This window comes from Myotis yumanensis, unplaced genomic scaffold (genome assembly GCF_028538775.1).
Source record: "Myotis yumanensis isolate MYYU_CA2020_CCGP unplaced genomic scaffold, mMyoYum1.0.hap1 SCAF_7, whole genome shotgun sequence".
Classification (NCBI taxonomy): domain Eukaryota; kingdom Metazoa; phylum Chordata; class Mammalia; order Chiroptera; family Vespertilionidae; genus Myotis; species Myotis yumanensis.
The window spans coordinates 26,380,372-26,399,313 of record NW_027223758.1 but is presented as its reverse complement, the minus strand read 5'-3'; the positions used below and the strand labels follow the sequence as shown (position 1 = coordinate 26,399,313).

The 18,942-nt window shown below is 39.6% G+C and overlaps 1 protein-coding gene across 5 annotated transcripts in view; it reads left to right on the top strand.

Moving 5' to 3' along the window:
* PLCB1 (phospholipase C beta 1) overlaps positions 1 to 18,942 on the top strand; it is a 638,281-nt gene that overhangs the window by 469,514 nt on the left and 149,825 nt on the right. For all 5 annotated transcript variants that reach the window (XM_070419924.1, XM_070419923.1, XM_070419927.1 and 2 more), the window contains exon 11: positions 8,937 to 9,094. In XM_070419924.1, the coding sequence (XP_070276025.1) occupies positions 8,937 to 9,094 (158 nt within the window). The remainder of the gene's footprint in view (positions 1 to 8,936; positions 9,095 to 18,942) is intronic.

The following is an 18,942-nucleotide window of genomic DNA, read 5'->3' as shown; positions in this document are numbered from 1 at the left end:
TGTGCATCCTTTATTAATCTTCATACCTAACAAATTATACATAATTAGTTATTCACTTTACTGACAACACAATGATAGCTCTAAAATTGTTCAAGATTAATACAAACTACAGAATACTGTTCAAATTTTTCTCTGCAGTTCTTTTTTTTTTTAAACTGCATTTCCTGAGGATTTCAATCCAATTAATTTCTCCCAGAATCACTGATTTTCCCTCCCTCTGAATAGCTTGGTAAGCACAGATGTAGTACAGAATTTGGCTCCATTTGTTAGCTTGTTTAAGGTGTTAGCATATTAATGGAAAACAGTTCTCAAAAGGAAGAACTTTCAGCTACTAGGAAAGAGTCCACTCCTTTTTTGATGAAAGAAGAACTCAAATAACTGTCTCTAAATTTTTGTACAGTGGTTTCATATTACCACCATCTGATTCATATGTATGATTTCTGAACAAGTAAACCAATTCTCTCTCCAATTATTTAATATGTAATAGTAGAATTAGCATATTTTCAAATATTTAATTTTTTAAACTGTTTCTTATGTTATTTTTTTTTAAATCTTTATTGTTCAGATTATTACATTTGTTCCTCTTTTTTCCCCCCATAACTCCCCTCCTTCCAGCTCCCACCCCACCCTCCACCCTCACTCCCCACCCACTGAGTTCATCCATAGGTGCATGATTTTTGTCCAGTCACTTCCCGCATCTCCCACACCCCTTTCCCCCCAAGAATAGTCAGTCCATTCCCTTTCTATGTCCCTGATTCATTATAGTCACCAGTTCATTCTGTACATCAGGTTATTTATTCACTTGATTCTTAGATTCATTTGTTGATAGATGCATATTTGTTGTTCATAATTTGTATCTTTACCTTTTTCTTCTTCTTCCTCTTCTTAAAGGATACCTTTCAGCATTTCATATAATACTGGTTTGGCGGTGATGAACTCCTTTAGTTTTTCCTTATCTGTGAAGCTCTTTATCTGACCTTCAATTCTGAATGATAGCTTTGCTGGATAAAGTAATCTTGGTTGTAGGTTCTTGGTATTCAGCACTTTGAATATTTCTTGCCATTCCCTTCTGGCCTGCAAAGTTTCTGGTGTTAACTACAACAATTAAGGCTTGGCTAGAACAAGACTGCGCACAGAGACCACAAGGGGGTGCACCAAGAAAGCATAAAAGATGCGGAGACAAAAAAACATGACAGAAATGGAGGATATGGAGCTAAGAATCGCAATTTTGAGGGCTTGCCATAAATTTGTGCAGAGCCTCACGAAAACTAATGAGACCCTCGATGCTACGATAAAGAAATTAGAAAGTAAGCATACACGGACTGAAATAAAGAATATTATACCCAATAGCAGACCAGAGGAGCACAAGAATCAAACCAAAGATTAGACAAAAAACACCCAATTGGAAAAGCAAAATGAAAAAAGAATCCGAAAGTGTGAAGATAGTGTAAGGAGCCTCTGGGACAGCTTTAAGCGGACTAATATCAGAGTCATTGGAGTACCAGAAGATGAGAGACAGCAAGATATTGAAAACCTATTTCAAGAAATAATGGCAGAAAACTTCCCCCACCTGGAGAAAGAAATGGACTTACAGGTCCAAGAAGCGCAGAGAACCCCAAACAAAAGGAATCCAAAGAGGACCACACCAAGACACATCATCATTAAAATGCCAAGAGCAAAAGACAAAGAGAAAATCTTAAAAGCAGCAAGAGAAAGAGGCTCAATTACCTACAAGGGAATACCCATACGACTGTCAGCTGATTTCTTATGTTAAATGATGTTCTGATTTTTAAGTTTTTAAAAATTTATCTTGTTCACTTTTCTGAGTTATGTATTAGTATACCAAAGTTTGCATTATAAAATCCACATTTTAATAATATTACCTTGCCCCAGTATCAAAGTCTTTCCTTTTCCTACAGGGAAATTAAGGAGGATTCCATATAATTAGCCAAAAATAATTATATATAAGTAATAATACAGGCTCTTGAAGCTTTACCTAAAATCCTCTTTTGACTTACAGCTAAAATCTGATTTTGCTTTATACAATACTAGAGGCCCGGTGCGCAACATTTGTGCACTGGAGGGGGAGGGGCGGTCGCTCAGCCCAGCCTGTACCCTTTTGCAGTCCAGGAGCCCTCGAGGGATGTCCGACTGATGGACATCCTTAGTGTTGCTGTGGAGGTGAGCCGCTGCACTCGCCATCCGTGAGCCCTGCTTCTGACTGAGCAGCACTCCCCTTGTGGGAGTGCACTGACCACCAGGGGCAACTCCTGCATTGAGCATCTGCCCCCTGGTAATCAGTGCACATCATAGCAACCGGTCCTTCCCCCATTTGGTTGATTTGCATGTTACCCTTTTATTATATAGGATTAGTAGTATCATTGTTTTACTTATAGATAAACTAAATGTAGAACCCATATACCTTTGGGTAAATATAAAAATCAATGATACAGAAATTCAAACTTCCCAAGCCCAATTAAGAATATTATAATAAATAGTATAATAAATAAAAATATAACCAATGAATGTATAACTTAATAAAATCCAATCAAATGTTAAAAATCAATATTAAGAAAATGAGTTTGATTGTATACTTTACAGCTATTTATAGAACAAGTGGAAACTTTTTATATAAAAACAATATTTTATATAAAGGCTATTTGGGAGCAAAAGGAAAGCTTTCCTATTCAAATAGGTTTGAAAAATGTTAGGTACAAACAAAATTGGCACAATTTTAATTGTTTTTAATATAGAAATGAAGGCTTACAGATTCACATTATTAAGGTTATGACCAACCCTCCTCTTCCCATCACCATCCTACTTATTTTCTTAGAGCATTTTAGGAACTGGTATACCTGAGAAATGACAGTCCAAATTCAAACAAGGAGAATTTTGATATTTAGAATGTTTTCTTTTGAGCACTCAAATGGACTATAAAAATTAAATCTACACTATGAAACCAATCAGTTTAGCAATGCATTATTATTATGATGTCTATTTCTCTCCTCATTATTGCCCCTTTGTTAACTATCAAGATACCCAAGAGGAAAAATAAAATCAGATGATTGAGAGGAATATTTGCACAGAACGAGTTGATTTTTAATTATGATGGTCATTTTCTAGGGTTTGGATAGTCTTGGCAGTACATCAAGTAGTGCTTATGTTTTAAATTATTGTTTTTCCTTGAGAAATCTGCCCTTATGATTCAGAACAAAAGTCTCTCCAGATAGAACAGTATGCACTCATTTCAACCTGTAGTTTTTCAGCTCTTCATAAATCTTCCCATATTATAAATCATTTGGGAGATAATGGCTTCATATACACCAGCAAGGCAAAGTGGTATAACTGAATAATTAACATCCTTGTTCAACTTAAAAAGGAAAACATTAGTTTAGGTTTCAGTTATTCCTCTTACAAATTATATTATCTGATTGAATGAATCAAATAATCATTCAACTCCTCTCTCTCATATATGTTCTTAGCTACAAAAAAGTTCTAGAAGTGACTCAATATATAGTTTTACCCTTGTCAGTCTTCCACTGCCAACCCTTTCACATCTCTCCCACTCATTTAGCTTCCAGCATATGCAACCTGTTGTTTTTGGTTTAAATCACAGACAGGCCTATGAAAGTTGGGTGATAGAATGGAAAGAAGATGAACTGAGCAAATAAATAGAGCACATTTAAATTTGCCTCTAAGTAAAATACATGTCAGAGTATTTGGGGCTATAAGTAACATAATAATATTACTTTTTCAAATTTTATTTTGCAATTACAGTTTATAGCCAATACTATTTTGTATTAGTTTCAGGTGGATAGCATAGTGGTTAGATAATCAATCATAAACTTGACAAAGTGTTCCCCCCAATATTTCAAGTACTCACCTGGCACCATACATAGTTATTACAGTATCACTGACTATGTTCCCTGTGCTGTACTGTAGATCCTGGTGACTATTTTTTAAGTACCAATTTGTACTTTCTTAATCCCTTAACCCTTTTCACCCTTTCTCACAACCCCCCATTCCTCTGGCACCCATCATTTTGTTCTCTGTATCTATAAGTCTGTTTCCATTTTGTTTGTTCATTTATTTTGTTCTTTAGATTCCACATATAAGTGAGATCATACGGTATTTGTCTTACTTTGGCTGGTTTATTTAAGATACTATTACTTAATGGCTTAACTATTAGGGAATTTATTACCTCACATAACAAAAGGTCCAGAAGCAGGCTGGTTGACCATTGATTAAATCAGATATTTATTGATGTCATGGGAGGCCCAGATGCTTTCCATCTTTTTGCTCCCTTATGATTTCAATATGACTGTGCACCCTGCATATTGTCTCCCTGTGAAATAAGGTCCACATGTGGCACAGGGCAAGTCCCTGTCTTGTGAGCCTTTGTAAGAATGAAGTCCCCTCACCAAGTAGACTTTCCTTCATGTCCTATTAGATATAGCCCAGATATAACACCACACAGCAATGCCCACTTGAACCACTAACATGGCCACAGAACTTCTGCGACTGGCTGAGAAGAATTAATACTTACCCCAGGTCTGGGGAGGGGAACCTGAAGCACAATAGAACCTAAATAGAAAATTCTATTGGCAAAGGGAAAGAGGAAGAAGAGAAAGAAAGGACAACCAGAGTTTAGGGTGAGTTGAAACACGCTGGCACATAAGAAACTTCTTTATTTGTGCTTGCCTCCCTACCTAGATGGTGAAGGTAGGGAGTATGCCTCATGTCATTTTATATCCCCAGTATTTTGTATCCCACCGAGAATGTATGTGGGAATATGCACAGACTCTAATAATTAGTAAGGCACATATTTAAAGGTGTTTTCCCACTTTCCTACCTAAGCCATCTTATGACAGTTGGATCTATGCTCAAGAGAGTTTCATAGTCTCCCTGAGGCTGCAGACAGACACTATAGAAAAGATCAGATCAGACTGGTGCCCCTAGAGACAGTTGAGATGAACAAAACCTGCTTTGTATTTTAGACACTTCTCTCAAGGGTAGGTGGGATTACAGGGTGGGGCAAAAAGAGGTTTGTAAGTAGGAGAAACACAGACTTTATTCTTATACTATTCGTTATTAACTACTGTATTATTTTTCCATCAGAACAACTCTAAACCTACTTTTGCCCCACCCTGAATGGCTCTGACTGCCTTGAAAGCAAAGGGAAATAGTCCCCATTTCCATTTATTAAAGGAGACAATGCCTATTAAAGGAGGTCACTTAATTAACAAATGAATCACACTCTGGAATCTTCTTCCACTGGAGATTGATAGGAAGACAATAAAAAATGTTCAATATAAATATACACAATCATCACCCTTTGCAAGAGGAGAAATTCCTCAGAAGCCTGTGTTAATAGAGGGATTGTTATTTTCAATTTTCTGGTCTCTTCCATCCTGCATGCCTTGGGTAATCTGAGACAAAGCTCAAGTGAGTGTAGCCAGCTGCCCAGAATGAATGCACTCAAGTGAGAAGTTGCAGAGCTCTGACTTGGGGCAACATTAGGGGTTAATCTCAATGGAGCTTCAGCTCCTAAATTCCATCATGGGCATGGAATGTACTCCAGGGGGTGCTCACAGCCAAGCAGATGATGTCAGATACTAGTTTCAGAAATCACAAGGGTTGAGTGACTCAGGACATATTATTAATCCCCACCCCTGGCAATCCTCTGGCCCCAGAAGCTCTATTTATTGGATCTAATCAAATGAAAATATAACAGGACATGGGATCTAAGAATGAGGAGTTAGGAACTAGAGGGGAAAAAAAATAAACCAGCTTTGAGGCTTTAGGCTGAAAAGGAGAGAATAATGGAGAATATTAATATACAGATTTGGAAAAAATCTCCATAAATGAAGGAAAAACATATAAGGAACCTAATATGCATTCCAAGGAAGAGGACAATTTTGGAAATATGTGAGTTTTCTCAAAATATGCTTTTGTTGGGAGACTTCCATGTCTAAAAAGATTACTCATTGTAAGAATGAACAACTTTACTTTGGAGGGATTCTGTTGGGTTTAGGTGTTAGACAATAAACACAACACACACCCACACACCTCCCATTCTTTAGGTTTTTTGTGTTGTTGTTTTTTCAGATTCCTTTGCATCTCACAAGCCCATGCCTTACTATGTCTTTCAAAACATTAACTGACCAACATTTTTAAAGTACATTAAATTCCTTCTATTTGTTCTTTGAATGAAATTGCAAGTAGCCCTCCCTTAAGTTTACCAACTGTCTTTTCCATTTCACTTCCACTAACCCCTTTCCCTTTACGCAGCAAAGACCTTTACTACCACAAACTTTGAGGCAATTATAAATGGCAAATTGATTATCTAGCACCAGGAACTTTCTAGATTATCTGGTCAGCATTTCTGCTTTTGCAAGCACATTTGTGTGTTTCGAGAGCCCTATTTTTTACAACAGTGTGGTGAGGATCTCGTGGAGGGGAGGGCGTGGGGCCTGGCTGGAGGTGGGCAAAGGGAGGGGGGAAGGGGGACATCTGTAATAGTGTCAACAATAAAATTTTTAAATTTAATAAAAGAGATAAATTGCCCTGTTTTTCCAGTAGAGAAAAGTGATTGTGCAAACCTACTCAATCACCTTTCAGTGCATTTACTAGGGCCCTTCGGAACTCAAGAGTGCCACCCTTTTGTTATGCTGGTAATTGGGTGTAGTGACATCCATTTTCTTTGTTCCCTGTCTCCACCAGGCATATCTTGTCCATCTCAACATCATTTTAACAGTTTTCATCAATGTCATCTTTAAACTCACTATTTTAAAAGATGATGGAGGCTTACAGAGTATAAATCAGAGAAAATCTTTAATGTGGAAAACTAGACTTCCATTTGTGTATTGGTGGTGGGCTTGTCTTGAAAGTTATTTATTATTAATCTTACAAAAATAATTTGTCAAGAAATTGGTGACTTCTTAAGTGAAACAGGAATAGTTGGGCTTTCATTCCTGCTAGGACTTCTCAGGTGCCTTGATTATTACAATTCTCATCACTTCACAGGACTATTTCAGTTCTGTTCGCAAAGATTTTTAATTTGGCTGAAGTTTACCTATTTATTTTGCTGTTGTTGCTTGTGCTTTTGGTCTCTTATCTACAAAACCACTGCTAAATCCAGGTCACAAAGATTTACCCGATGTTTTAAGAGTTTTCTACATTTTTTAAAGCTATATGAGCATAGTTTTTATTAAAAACTTACATTTAGAAGCTTAATCCATCTCAAGTTTTTGTATATGATGTCAGATAGGTGTCTAATATCATTATTTCACATGTGGCTAACCAGTTGCCTCAGCACCATTTGTTTATTTAAAGAATGATTCTCTCTGCAAGGTCTTGTCTTGGCACCCTTGTTATAAGTTAATTGACCATGAACATGAGGGTTTATTTCTGGACTCTCAGTTCTATTCCAGTGTTCCATATGTCTATCCTTATGCCAGTACTCTGTCTTGATTACTATAGCTTCACAGTTAAGTTTTGAAATTGGGCAGTGTGAGCCCTCCAACTTTGTTCTTATTTTTTAAAGACCGTTTTGGATATTTGGGGCTCTTTACATTTTCATACTAATTTTAGGACCAGCTTGTCAATTTGTGCCAAAAAGCCAGCTAGGATTTTGATGAAAATTGTCAATAGATATTCCAGAAGACCCTTCTGGCAGGCAAAAGAAAGATTCATCTATGGCTTACAGGGAGAGGTAGCCTTCAGCATAGACCAAAAGTACATTCTGAAGAGGAAGGGGTAGGGCACAGGACTTAAGTGCATTTGGCACAGTGAGCTGACCTTTAAGGGGATTGGTTGGAGCAAGTATCAAAACAGTGAATATGTGCAAGGAGAATAGAGATTGGCAGGTAGAGTCATGAGATATGGCCAAGATTGGAGTCATAAAACATGATCGTCAGGAGGCAGGTCACAAGGCATGCTCAGTAGGGGTAGTCACAAGGCATGAGCCAATACCTCAGTTTACCTTCAAGTGTGCAAAATAAACTGATATAATAAGTTTTGTGATTAAAGAGACAGTGCAGGGAATGCAGGTCCTCATGTAAATAGTCAGAATTCAAATTGCAGAACTGTTTAGTCATTCAAGCAAGGCCAGAGATCAAATTGCAGGAAGGTCTAGATATTTGCTCGCAAAATTATATTAGAATCTTCAGGATTGAACTTTTGGGTCAATTTGGAGAGTAGTACTATCTTAATACTAAGTCTCCCACTCCATGAATATGGGATGTCTTTTTATATATTTAGGTTGTCTTTAATTTTTAAACAATGATTTGTAATTATTTGAGTATAAGTTTTTCACTTCTTTTGTCAACTTTAAAGTTATTCCTATAAAAGAGCACTTTTTGAGATGAGAATGTTTAGCTTTTCTAAGCATTTGTGACTTGCACAAGCATGACAGAGGGGGTGACTTATATAATAATAACCTGTCAACAGTACTCCTTCATAGAAAGACAGAATTATATTGAAATTATAATCCTGGGTCTTCCATTTACTAGCTTCAGAAATTTGGGTAAATGAATTCCTCTATGCCATTTTCATTATCTGAAAATAAGCTTGTTTGTTTGTTTTTAAAGTTAGTAAGCCCAAGAAATCTTTGTAACAAATGTAGTAATACATGTAGGGTTCAAAAAACTATAATTGGCACATGGTAAGAAGTTAATAAAAATGAGTTATTGCTATTGTTACAATGTTTTCTTTCTTATATTTTTTCTTCCCCAAAACCACTGCTAGGGAGTCACAACTGCATTAAGGATTGTCCCATTACCTTCTGGTATGTTGAGGCAGAAGAAAGGCTGAGAACAATTATTCCATCTCTTAGACACTGTGGTTTTCTTATTGTTGAAGAGCTTGTCTAGGAAGCCACCAATGTCTGCTCTGCTTCATGCGATTCTGGGGTTCATTTTGTTGGTGTTTTACAGCTGGCCAGCTGGCTGGAAACTCCTCCGTCGAGATGTACCGTCAAGTGCTCCTGTCTGGTTGTCGCTGTGTGGAGTTGGACTGCTGGAAAGGACGGACTGCAGAGGAGGAACCAGTCATCACCCATGGGTTCACCATGACAACTGAAATATCCTTCAAGGTAGAGGGAATGATTATTGCTAAGAGAAGCAACTGGGGGTTGGGGGGAAAGCCGCCTAAAGTAGAAAGTCCTAGTGGTTACAGTTAAGTTCATAGGCCTTTAATCATCTCTGCCATTTCAGAGGTGACAGTTTAGCAGTTTATTCATGGGTAGTGGGCACCACGTGAATTGACTCTTACTAACCAAACTAAGCTGTTTTATGAAAAGAAATGCCAATTTATTTGTCTATTTAGCACTCTTATTCTTTTATTCTTGCATTTTAACATTGTGAAATGTAAGATAAAAATACATACAACTTATTTGTGCATATTAATGAATGGATATAAAGTTTACGGCATGTAACCTAAACCAATAAATATAAACTGATTGGTATCCCAGAAACACCTTATGTACCCATTTCCATCGGAATGACCTCTTTACCCCAGGGAAGACCACCAGACCACCTTCCTGACCCCTACAGTGATCACCCTTTGCTTTTCTTTAGAGCTGTTCTAGTTTATGTACAGCTCTAAACAACATAGTGTCACCACTTCTTAAACTTGATGTAAGTGGACTCATACTCTAGTGTGCATTATTCTGTTTCTTGCTTCTTTCACTCTGCATCATTGGGAGATTTCACCAATAATACTGCATGTATCTCTAGCTTTTTGCTTTCTAGATGATGATAATGACGATGATATTAATGCCTACTATTAATTATCATACACTATTTTATTCTGAGATGCCAGAATGGAATATTGACTATTACATGCCAGTTTGTAGCACATTGGTACCTAGGGTGTCAAAGACCCTAAGAACACACCTGTAAGTTAAAGTTGGGTTTATTGGCTTATGCAACAAGGAAGCACACACGTCATGGGGTACTGTGGTGTCTCAGTACAAATGTGTTAAAGAAGACCTACAGGATTTGGGCATGCAGTAGGTTATTTCAGGGGGCAGGGCTCAAAGAAGCAGGGTTTTTCTGTGGATTTCTGTCAGGAAGCAGAGACAATTGTATGATTAGGTATCTTATCTTACCTAGAAGGCAGGACTAAAGCTGTAATTTATAAGAAACATCAGCCATTCTTATTAGCCTGGAATAGCCATTTCCCTTCTTTCCATTTATGGCTCCATCCTATCCATCCTACAACATTCATGCATTTAGACACCGAAATTTATCTCTCCTGCAAAGAACCATTCTCAGCAGCTTAGGGACACTTGGATGGGAGTTTCTGGGGTCCTGGGTACCTAGAAAGTGACCTAGAAAGGGGATATGTGACTTTACACGTTTTCTTGGCTCTCTCAGGTTTCTCACATCTTTGGAAGTGAATTAGCAGAGAAGGGCCAGAGGACAACCCCTATAGCTCAGGTTCCATCATGTGAGCCCCATTGCCAGGGTTGCCTGGTTCTCAGGGCAGAACTGACTCTAGGTCACTGACTCTTGCCCTAAGCAACCAAAAAACAGAACCCAGGTATTTGGGGAACTAAGGTAGAGTGGCAACAGGGCCATTGAAAATGGGGACGGTGGAGCGTTGAGAGGCTAGAATATTGGATGAGTTTGATGTTTATGTCACCAAGATTAGACACAAAGCTTTGGATGAAGAAGAAAAGGACAGTGAGCCACTTGCCAAAGTCCTTGTTGAATGAGGGGGAGCTCAGTAGATAGCAGATGTGAGGACATGGTAAAAACTGGCTTGGCTGCTTCATGAGAACTGGGTTTTTGTTTCATTTTAAAATAAGATTGGGAAGTTATGTTTCAGAAGTAGCATTAGGAGCAACACATTCCCAGTCTCCAGCTTTTAGGCCTCGGGCACTTGCAATGTGATAAACAGCTACCACTTCAGAGAGCAGCAAAAAAGATAAAAGATTTTAAAGAACAGACAGGTTTCAGTTGGGGTAAATGGTGTCCTGATCAAAGGTACTAAGTTTGACAGCAATAAAAAATGTGTTCAGAAGTAATATCACTAGCACCTTAAAATGTATTAAGTATGTTGTGTCTAGGAAATCTAAGTTTTCATGATTTCTTAAACTGAAGCTGCAGTACAATAATTAGAGAGAAAAAATTGCACCCTTCACTAAATTTTACAACAAAGCTTAATATGGGGTTATCTTAATTCTGATCAAAATCTTCAAAAGTTGTATCTGCTCCTAAAATTGACCACTCTGAAGATCTTTTTGTTTTATTTAATGGAAAATCAAAGGTTTTTTGTTTCATTTTCATAGTCTCCCACCCTCCCAGTTCCTGCCAATGTCTTTTGTCAGACATCTGAGATACCAACCCCAATCTGCTCGGACCCTTTTTTTAAAAAAAATCCTCACCCCAGGAGTGAGGATATATTTTCCCCCATTGATTTTTTTTAAGAGAGTGGAAGGGAGTAGGGAAGGGGAGAGAGAGAGAAATATCGACGTGAGAGAGACACATTAATTGGTTGCCACCTGCTCAAACTCCGACCAGGGCCAGGGATTGACCTGCAACCAAGATACGTGCCCATGATTGGGAATTGAACCCGTGACCCTTCAGTTATGGGCCAATCTTTAACCACTGAGAAAAACTATCCAGGGCTGGTTGAACTCTTTAAGAAAAAGTAGAGGACAGATGACCCTGGTGTGGGGTGAGCAATTTGGGCTCATCTGTCTGTTGATGGATGGAGATGATCCTGATGGAACCATTATGGAGCTAAGGGACTGATGGCCTTGTGCACTGACCCCTTTCCAGGACAGTCCACCCACCCCCTTGCCCCTTGCTCATGTGAATTCATTAATTTTTTTATTAAGGAAATACCTTTCTTAAAAATGTACACTCCTCAAGGTTCTTTGAATTCCTTCTAAGGCATATTTGTTTTATGTGGAGCATTGACTTTTTGGCCTCGGCCATCAAGTTGGCTTAGAGTGACTCTCCCTGTGCACTCGACCGTACAAGTGGTTCTTCAATCTTATCTGTGATCTCAGAGCCACAGGCTGATTGAATGTCTATTCCCCAGCTCCAGAGGCACAACTTCTCAACCACATCCACACGCTTGTTGACAGATTCAGAGACTAAAGGCTAAATCTAGCCCAGAATACGTTCTCTCCCTGCTGGAGCTGGGAGAATTGGGTGGCCAAAGAGAACAGCAAACCCATATCCCCTGATGGTTGGTTTGCCCAGCCATGCTTATTGCTGATATGCTTTTGCAGGATAGATCATTCTTGCAAAGATATGGGCAGTGGTGGTGGACAAGGATAAATGTGGGGTGTAGAAATGCCTGTTTTGTGGACAAATCTACAGAGCAGGAATTATCTACAACAGGACTGGCACTAGGGTGAGGCACCTCCAATGCAAAATTTAATGTCATGTAAATGCAGAGCTGACACCTGAGGATGAGTCTCTTTAAATTTCCCTTTTGGACACCTCACTTGCCTCTCCCTGGTCCCAGCCCAGGTCTGCATGATTACCAGCATGGGGTCTGCTTTCCAGAAACCACTGTGTGCAGTGACTTTGTAAGAAAGGGTAAGAAGAGAAATGAGGGACAAGGCCCTAGGTGATCGATCTTACCCCCCCGCCCCTTATCATTGTCCCTCTCACTCATTCAGCCACAACTTCACTGGCCTCCTTCCTGTTCCTTGATCATGGTCAGCAGGTCCCACCTCACAGCCTGTGCACTGGCTGTTCCCGCTGCCTGGAATGCTCTTCCCCCAGGTGTCTGCACAGTTCACCTCTTACCTCCTTGAAGCCTTTCTCAAATGCCACCTTCTCAGTGGGGCTACTGGGAGCACTCTGTAATACTGTAACAGCCTTCATGCCCACTCCCACAAGCCTGATACACTCCCCACCTCCTCTTTATTTTTTCTACTTATCAACTGGCATTTATCACCTTCTACCACTCTGCTTAGTTTACTTAATTATTATGTTCCTTATTGATTGAGGTATTACATATGTGTCCTTATCCCCTCATTGCCCCCACCCCCATCTGCTCATGCCCTCACCCCCCTGATGTCTGTGTCCATTGGTTAGGCTTATATGCATGCATAAAAGTCCTTTGGTTGATCTCTCCCCCTAACCCCCACCCTCCCCTACCTTCCGTCTGAGGTTTGAGCATCTGATCGATGTTTCTCTGTCTCTAGATCTGTTTTTGTTCATCAGTTTATGTTGTTCATTATATTCCACAAATGAGTGAGTGAATACTATGCTGCTTCCTTTTTATAGCAGTGTAGTATTCCATTGTGTAGATGTACCACAGTTTTTTAATCCACTCATCTGCTGATGGGCACTTAGGCTGTTTCCAAATCTTAGCTATTGTAAATTGTGCTGCTATGAACATAGGGGTGCATATATCCTTTCTGATTGGTGTTCCTAGTTTCTTGAGATATATTCCCAGAAGTGGGATCACTGGGTCAAATGAGAGTTCCATTTTTAGTTTCTTGAGGAAACTCCATACTGTTCTCCACAGTGGCTGCACCAGTCTGCATTCCCACCAGCAGTGCACGAGGGTTCCTTTTTCTCCACATCCTCGCCAGCACTTGTCATTTGTTGATTTGTTGATGATAGCCATTCTGACGGGTGTGAAATGGTACCTCATTATCGTTTTGATTTGCATCTCTTGGATGATTAGTGACTTTGAGTATGTTTTAATGTGTCTCTTTGCCTTCCTTATGTCCTCTTTCAAAAAGTATCTATTTAGGTCTGTTGCCCATTTTTTGATTGGGTTATTTTCCTTTTGTTAAATTGTATGAGTTCCCTGTAAATGTTGGAAATTAAACCCTTGTCAGAGATAACATTGGCAAATATGTTCTCCCATGCAGTGGGCTATCTTGTTGTTTTGTGCACTCCCCATTAAAAGTCCAATGGCATATTTTACAGACCTAGAATGAACTCTCCAAAAATTCATCTGGAATAAAAAAAAAAAAAAAACACAAAAAACTCAAATAGCTGCAGCCATCCTGAGAAAGAAGAACAAAGTAGAAGGGATCTCAATGCCAGATATCAAGCTGTATTACAAAGCCACTGTTCTCAAAACTGCCTGATACTGGCACAAGAAGAGACATATAGATCAATGGAATAGAATAGAGAACCCAGAAATCGACCCAAACCACTATGCTCAATTAATATTTGACAAAGGAGGCAAGAGTATACAATGAGTCAAGACAGTCTCTTCAATAAATGGTGTTGGGAAAGTTGGACAGATAACATGCAAAAAAATGAAACTAGACCATCAACTTACACCATTCACAAAAATAAACTCAAAATGGATAAAGGACTTAAACGTAAGACAGGAAACCATAAACATCTTAGAGGAATCCTTGTTTATTGTCTGTCTCCTTTTACCAGCATGTGACCTCTATAAAGACAGGATCTTTGTTTTGTTCCCTAATCTGTCCCAAGCACTTTGAAAAGAATCTGGTGTATAGTAGGCCCTCAATAAACATGTGTTTTAAAATGAAGTTTCCCATTCTAAAGCGAAAATAAAGATAGATTACAGCATAGCTTTCATTTTTAGTCTTTCTAGCCTCTGTTGATCAGATAAATGAACTTTGTCTTTCTCTGTTTTCCCATGTGAAATTCCAAGTATAATATATTGGAGGGTAGTCTAAAGATTCTCCCGATGTTTGCCAGTGTGGTCTTCGCTAAGTATTTGGACATGACCTTCACAGTCTAATTAGACTATATAGCCACAGCATGTTTTGCAGCAGCTACATAAACTGATTGTTGAAGTTTGTCATTTTTATGTCACACAGTTTATCTGCTCTCAACCTGTGTAATCAGGAAAGCTTCTGGGCGATATATCCCCCAAAGCGAGCGTCCCTACTTGCAGTTGCCTATTTATTGTTTGGGCCAAATAAAAGGTTATGTTCTGGAAAGTGGGGCAGGCTGTAATTCACTCTCTTTCTGGAGACCCTTTTATTTTGCACGAGGGATTTATTTATTATTTACCCCATTTATCTGCCCTTCTGTTTCTCTGCCTCATTGACTTAGCCTTTCTGATGGTCATGACATAGTAATTCGCCACTTGGTCTTGATACTCTCTGCTCCCTCTCAGTCTCCTTCCTCCCCACAGGGGACACCCACCCACCCACCCACCCCCTCCCCAAGCTGCTCCTTTTTCTCCCTCCTTGGACAGCTACTTTGTAAGCAGCAATTGCACAAGATGGAAAACTGGGTAATGTGATAACATATATGATGAAAACATATTAAATTTGAGGATGAGATTAAATGGAGCATTTCTGAAAATAAAGCTTCATTCTATGAGAGAAATAATAATTTAGGATGCAATGTAACGGCTACATAAATGCTCACATAAAATGGTTATCAAATGCACCCTGCTGTTGCCTGTCAAGGATAAAGGATTTCAAGGGCAGATTTTCCCCTGGAGGATAGTAATTGAGCCATATGGTTTATAGATTATTGAACCCAATGTTAGCAGTTTCTGAAAAATGGTTTGGGCTTAATAAGGAGCAGTTGGGCAGTGAGGTACTTTCACATTCCATTGTCCGCTAATGATGGTTTATATGAAGGAATGAAACCTTAAAACTGTAACTATTTTTCTTATCCAGTGTGATCTTGTGCACTATGCAAAATATCTCAAAGGCATAAAAAACCACCAAGTCCAACAGTGGAACATCTGGAGTTCTCAGGAGCTCCCAATTAAAATCATTAGATGAAATTCAGTAAATGTTTGCTTTGGTTTTAAAGGTTCGAAAAGGTTTCCTAAGCTGGTGGCTAAACTTATGGGAGAGATGGGGAGAGATGGACAGAGGGAAGAGGGAAGAGGGAAGAGGGAAGTGGGAGAGGATAGGAGGAAAAGAGAGAAAGGAAACCGTGGGAGATAAGAATGCAGCTCTGGAGCTGATGCCAGGGTCCCAATACCCACTCTTCCACTTACTGGAGAAGCACCCCAAGCAGCACCAGCCTCTTCTGATGAGCACAGTGGAGATGATGCTAGTGCTCACCTCTTAGGGTTGCTGTCAGCAGTCAAGGATGCTACTTCCCATGCGGATATTGCTCAGAACAGCACATGGCCTGCAGGAAGTACTCTATAAATATTAGCTACTGATATTATAATTGAAATGTAAGAAGTCATGCTTTAGCTTTCTTTCTTTAAATGCAGTGGTTGTGGTATGATTTATGCAAAGAGTCATTAAGTCAGGGTGAGGCGGAGGTTGAATTAAGTCATTTGTAAGGCTGCCATGGTAGAGGCTCTAGGTGCCCTGACCTCCACCCCACTCTAGGAAGAGGTCAAAGCCCAATCTATGTGGCAACTGAAACATAGCCCAGCCCTGGTTAGACCCCCAGTGGGAGCTGAGAAGGACATGGCAGGTGAGCTTGGGAGATCCATTGCAAACACGGGTGCTAAGTCAGTGATGGCGAACCTTTTGAGCTTGGAGTGTCAGCATTTTGAAAAACCCTAACTTAACTCTGGTGCCGTGTCACATATAGAAATTTTTGGATATTTGCAACCATAGTAAAACAAAGATTTATATTTTTTGCTGGGGTCCAGCCCCAGCGGGTCCAGGGGTTCCCAAAAGTGTGGACGGAGTCGGCGAAGACTGTTTTACACGGAGACAGTGTTCAGAACTCTCTAGCTTTCCTTAGTCTCCGTGGATCTTCCTGTGCCTGGCTGAGGCCACAGAGAGAGATCCCAAGGCACGCTGAGCCTTTATTTTATAGTGAAAGGTAAACAAGGTAGTGGTTTCTAGAGTTACACAGTTCTTGTGAGTTTCACTTGTTTTGACCATAGTTACACTTCCTGCACTTCCCTCAGCCCATTAGCTTCCCAGATAAGATCTAGAGAGCCTCATAAGGTCAAGCCTAATTATGCTAAGAGGACTGTGCCCTCTAAGCTGGGAATTGTTTATGACTTTGCCCACAGGTCAGTCTGAGGCTTAACCCTATATCAGCTCCCCACAATTTTTGATATTTATTTTATATATTTAAATGCCATTTAACAAAGAAAAATCAACCAAAAAAATGAGTTCGCGTGTCACCTCTGACACGCGTGTCATAGGTTCGCCATCACTGTGCTAAGTCAAGTGCACAAGGCTAGAAGTTCACAACACCAGAGGCAGGAAAAGGTAGCAGGAGACACAGGTAGGAAGATCTAGGAAGCCCAAGTCCAGCTGCACTTCAGGTCACACCAGCATCTCTACTGTGGGGAGAGAACCAGACCTAGGGATCTAGGAAGACAGAGAGGCATGAATTCCCTACACGTCTGAGAGCAGACCCAGAAAAACACTCACAGTCCATTGGCCAAAGATAAAGAGACAGACCCTGGGCCTGGGGCAAAACATCCACTTTCTAAGGGAGAAGGTGCAGGGTTCTCACTCACCTGTAGCTGGAGCAGTTATCAAACAGCCAAAGACAGCAATCATCAGAAAGTGACCAGTCTAATGGCACTTACACTTCCATCTACATTTGAAAGTCTTTTTTTCCCACCAATGTAAGACCCACCCTTAAATGGAAATTTCAGCCATGAAAGTGTTAAACTTAACCAGGCGGTTGCGTATGGAATCAACATTCAAGCTTTCATAATACAATATTACATTTACCTTTAGTTACAATCAGGTGTTAAGCTTTGCTTAAGCCAATGAGCTCACTAGTCCAGAGGTTGACAAACTATATTCTTCAGGCATACCACCTGTTTTTAGAAATTAAGTTTTGTTGGAACATAGCCACATCCATGTGTTTGCTCATTATCTGAGGCTGTTTGGGAGCTACAAAGGGAAAGTCAGATAGTTTCCATAGAAACCATACGGCCAGCAAAGTCTGAAATATTTACTCTCTGGTCCTTGATGGAAAAAGTGTGTGACCTCTGAAATAGTCGATAGAAGAATAAAGGGGAGCACAAGTAGATAAATATTTCTCTTCTATTAAGAATGTTAAGAGTTCATTTATTTGCTTGGAAATATTTAGTGAGCATCTGGAATGTGCCTTAGCACTTCCTAAGCCCCGGGGACAGAGCAGTGGAGAAAACTGAGTGCTTGCCTTCAGGAAGCTTACAGTCTAGTGGGGAGAAGTTGACCAAAATAAACACAATATGACGCACAGAGATATGCCTTTGAAGGCGACATAAGTTTTGAAGGAAAAGAGGGGCTAGCGTTGTGGTGGGAGAAGGACTTTGATTATGTGACATTTGAACGAGACCATCCTCATCCATTATGGAAGTAAGCCTTGCTTTCAGGTAAGAATATTCCTGACAAAAGCAACAAAGATAAACAAAGAAATGAAACTGTGTTTGGTGTATTCAAGGAAAACTAAGAGAAGGTCAGTGGACTGTATCAGGGTAAGCAACAGTGAACAGGAAAAGAAGACACATTTAGAAAGATAGCAGGTGTCAGATCTGATAAAGAATTTGGATTTCACTCTGTTACATGGAAAGCTAATGAAAAAGTTTTATCCCAAAGTAGTGAAATCATCTGATTCTTGTTTAAGAGCAATCACTCTGGCTGTGGTATGTAATGTAGGGGTCAAACGTAGAAGCTAGGAAAGCAGTTAAAAGGCTCTATCAAACATAGAAGTCAAGAAAGTAGTTCAAAGTCAGCCTCTGCTAGGTTTTGCTGCAAAAGAAACTGTAGAATCTCAGTGATTTAGAACCACAAAAGTTTATTTCTGGCTCATTGGATGTTAACTATTGCTCTGATTGATATTATCTGCAATCCATATAGAAAGACTAGCCCCAATCTATAACATCACGGGGCTCATGGCACGTGGATGAGAAATGACATAACTACATGATGGCTCTTGCTCAACAGCAGCACATGTCATTTGTATACATATTTCACTGGCCAAAACACACAAATGGGCATGCCTATTATCAACATGTCTCACAGGAAGGGGTAGTGAAATGCGGGGATGATGATAAAAACCTAGCTAGCAGTTATGACAAAGATTTTTGGAT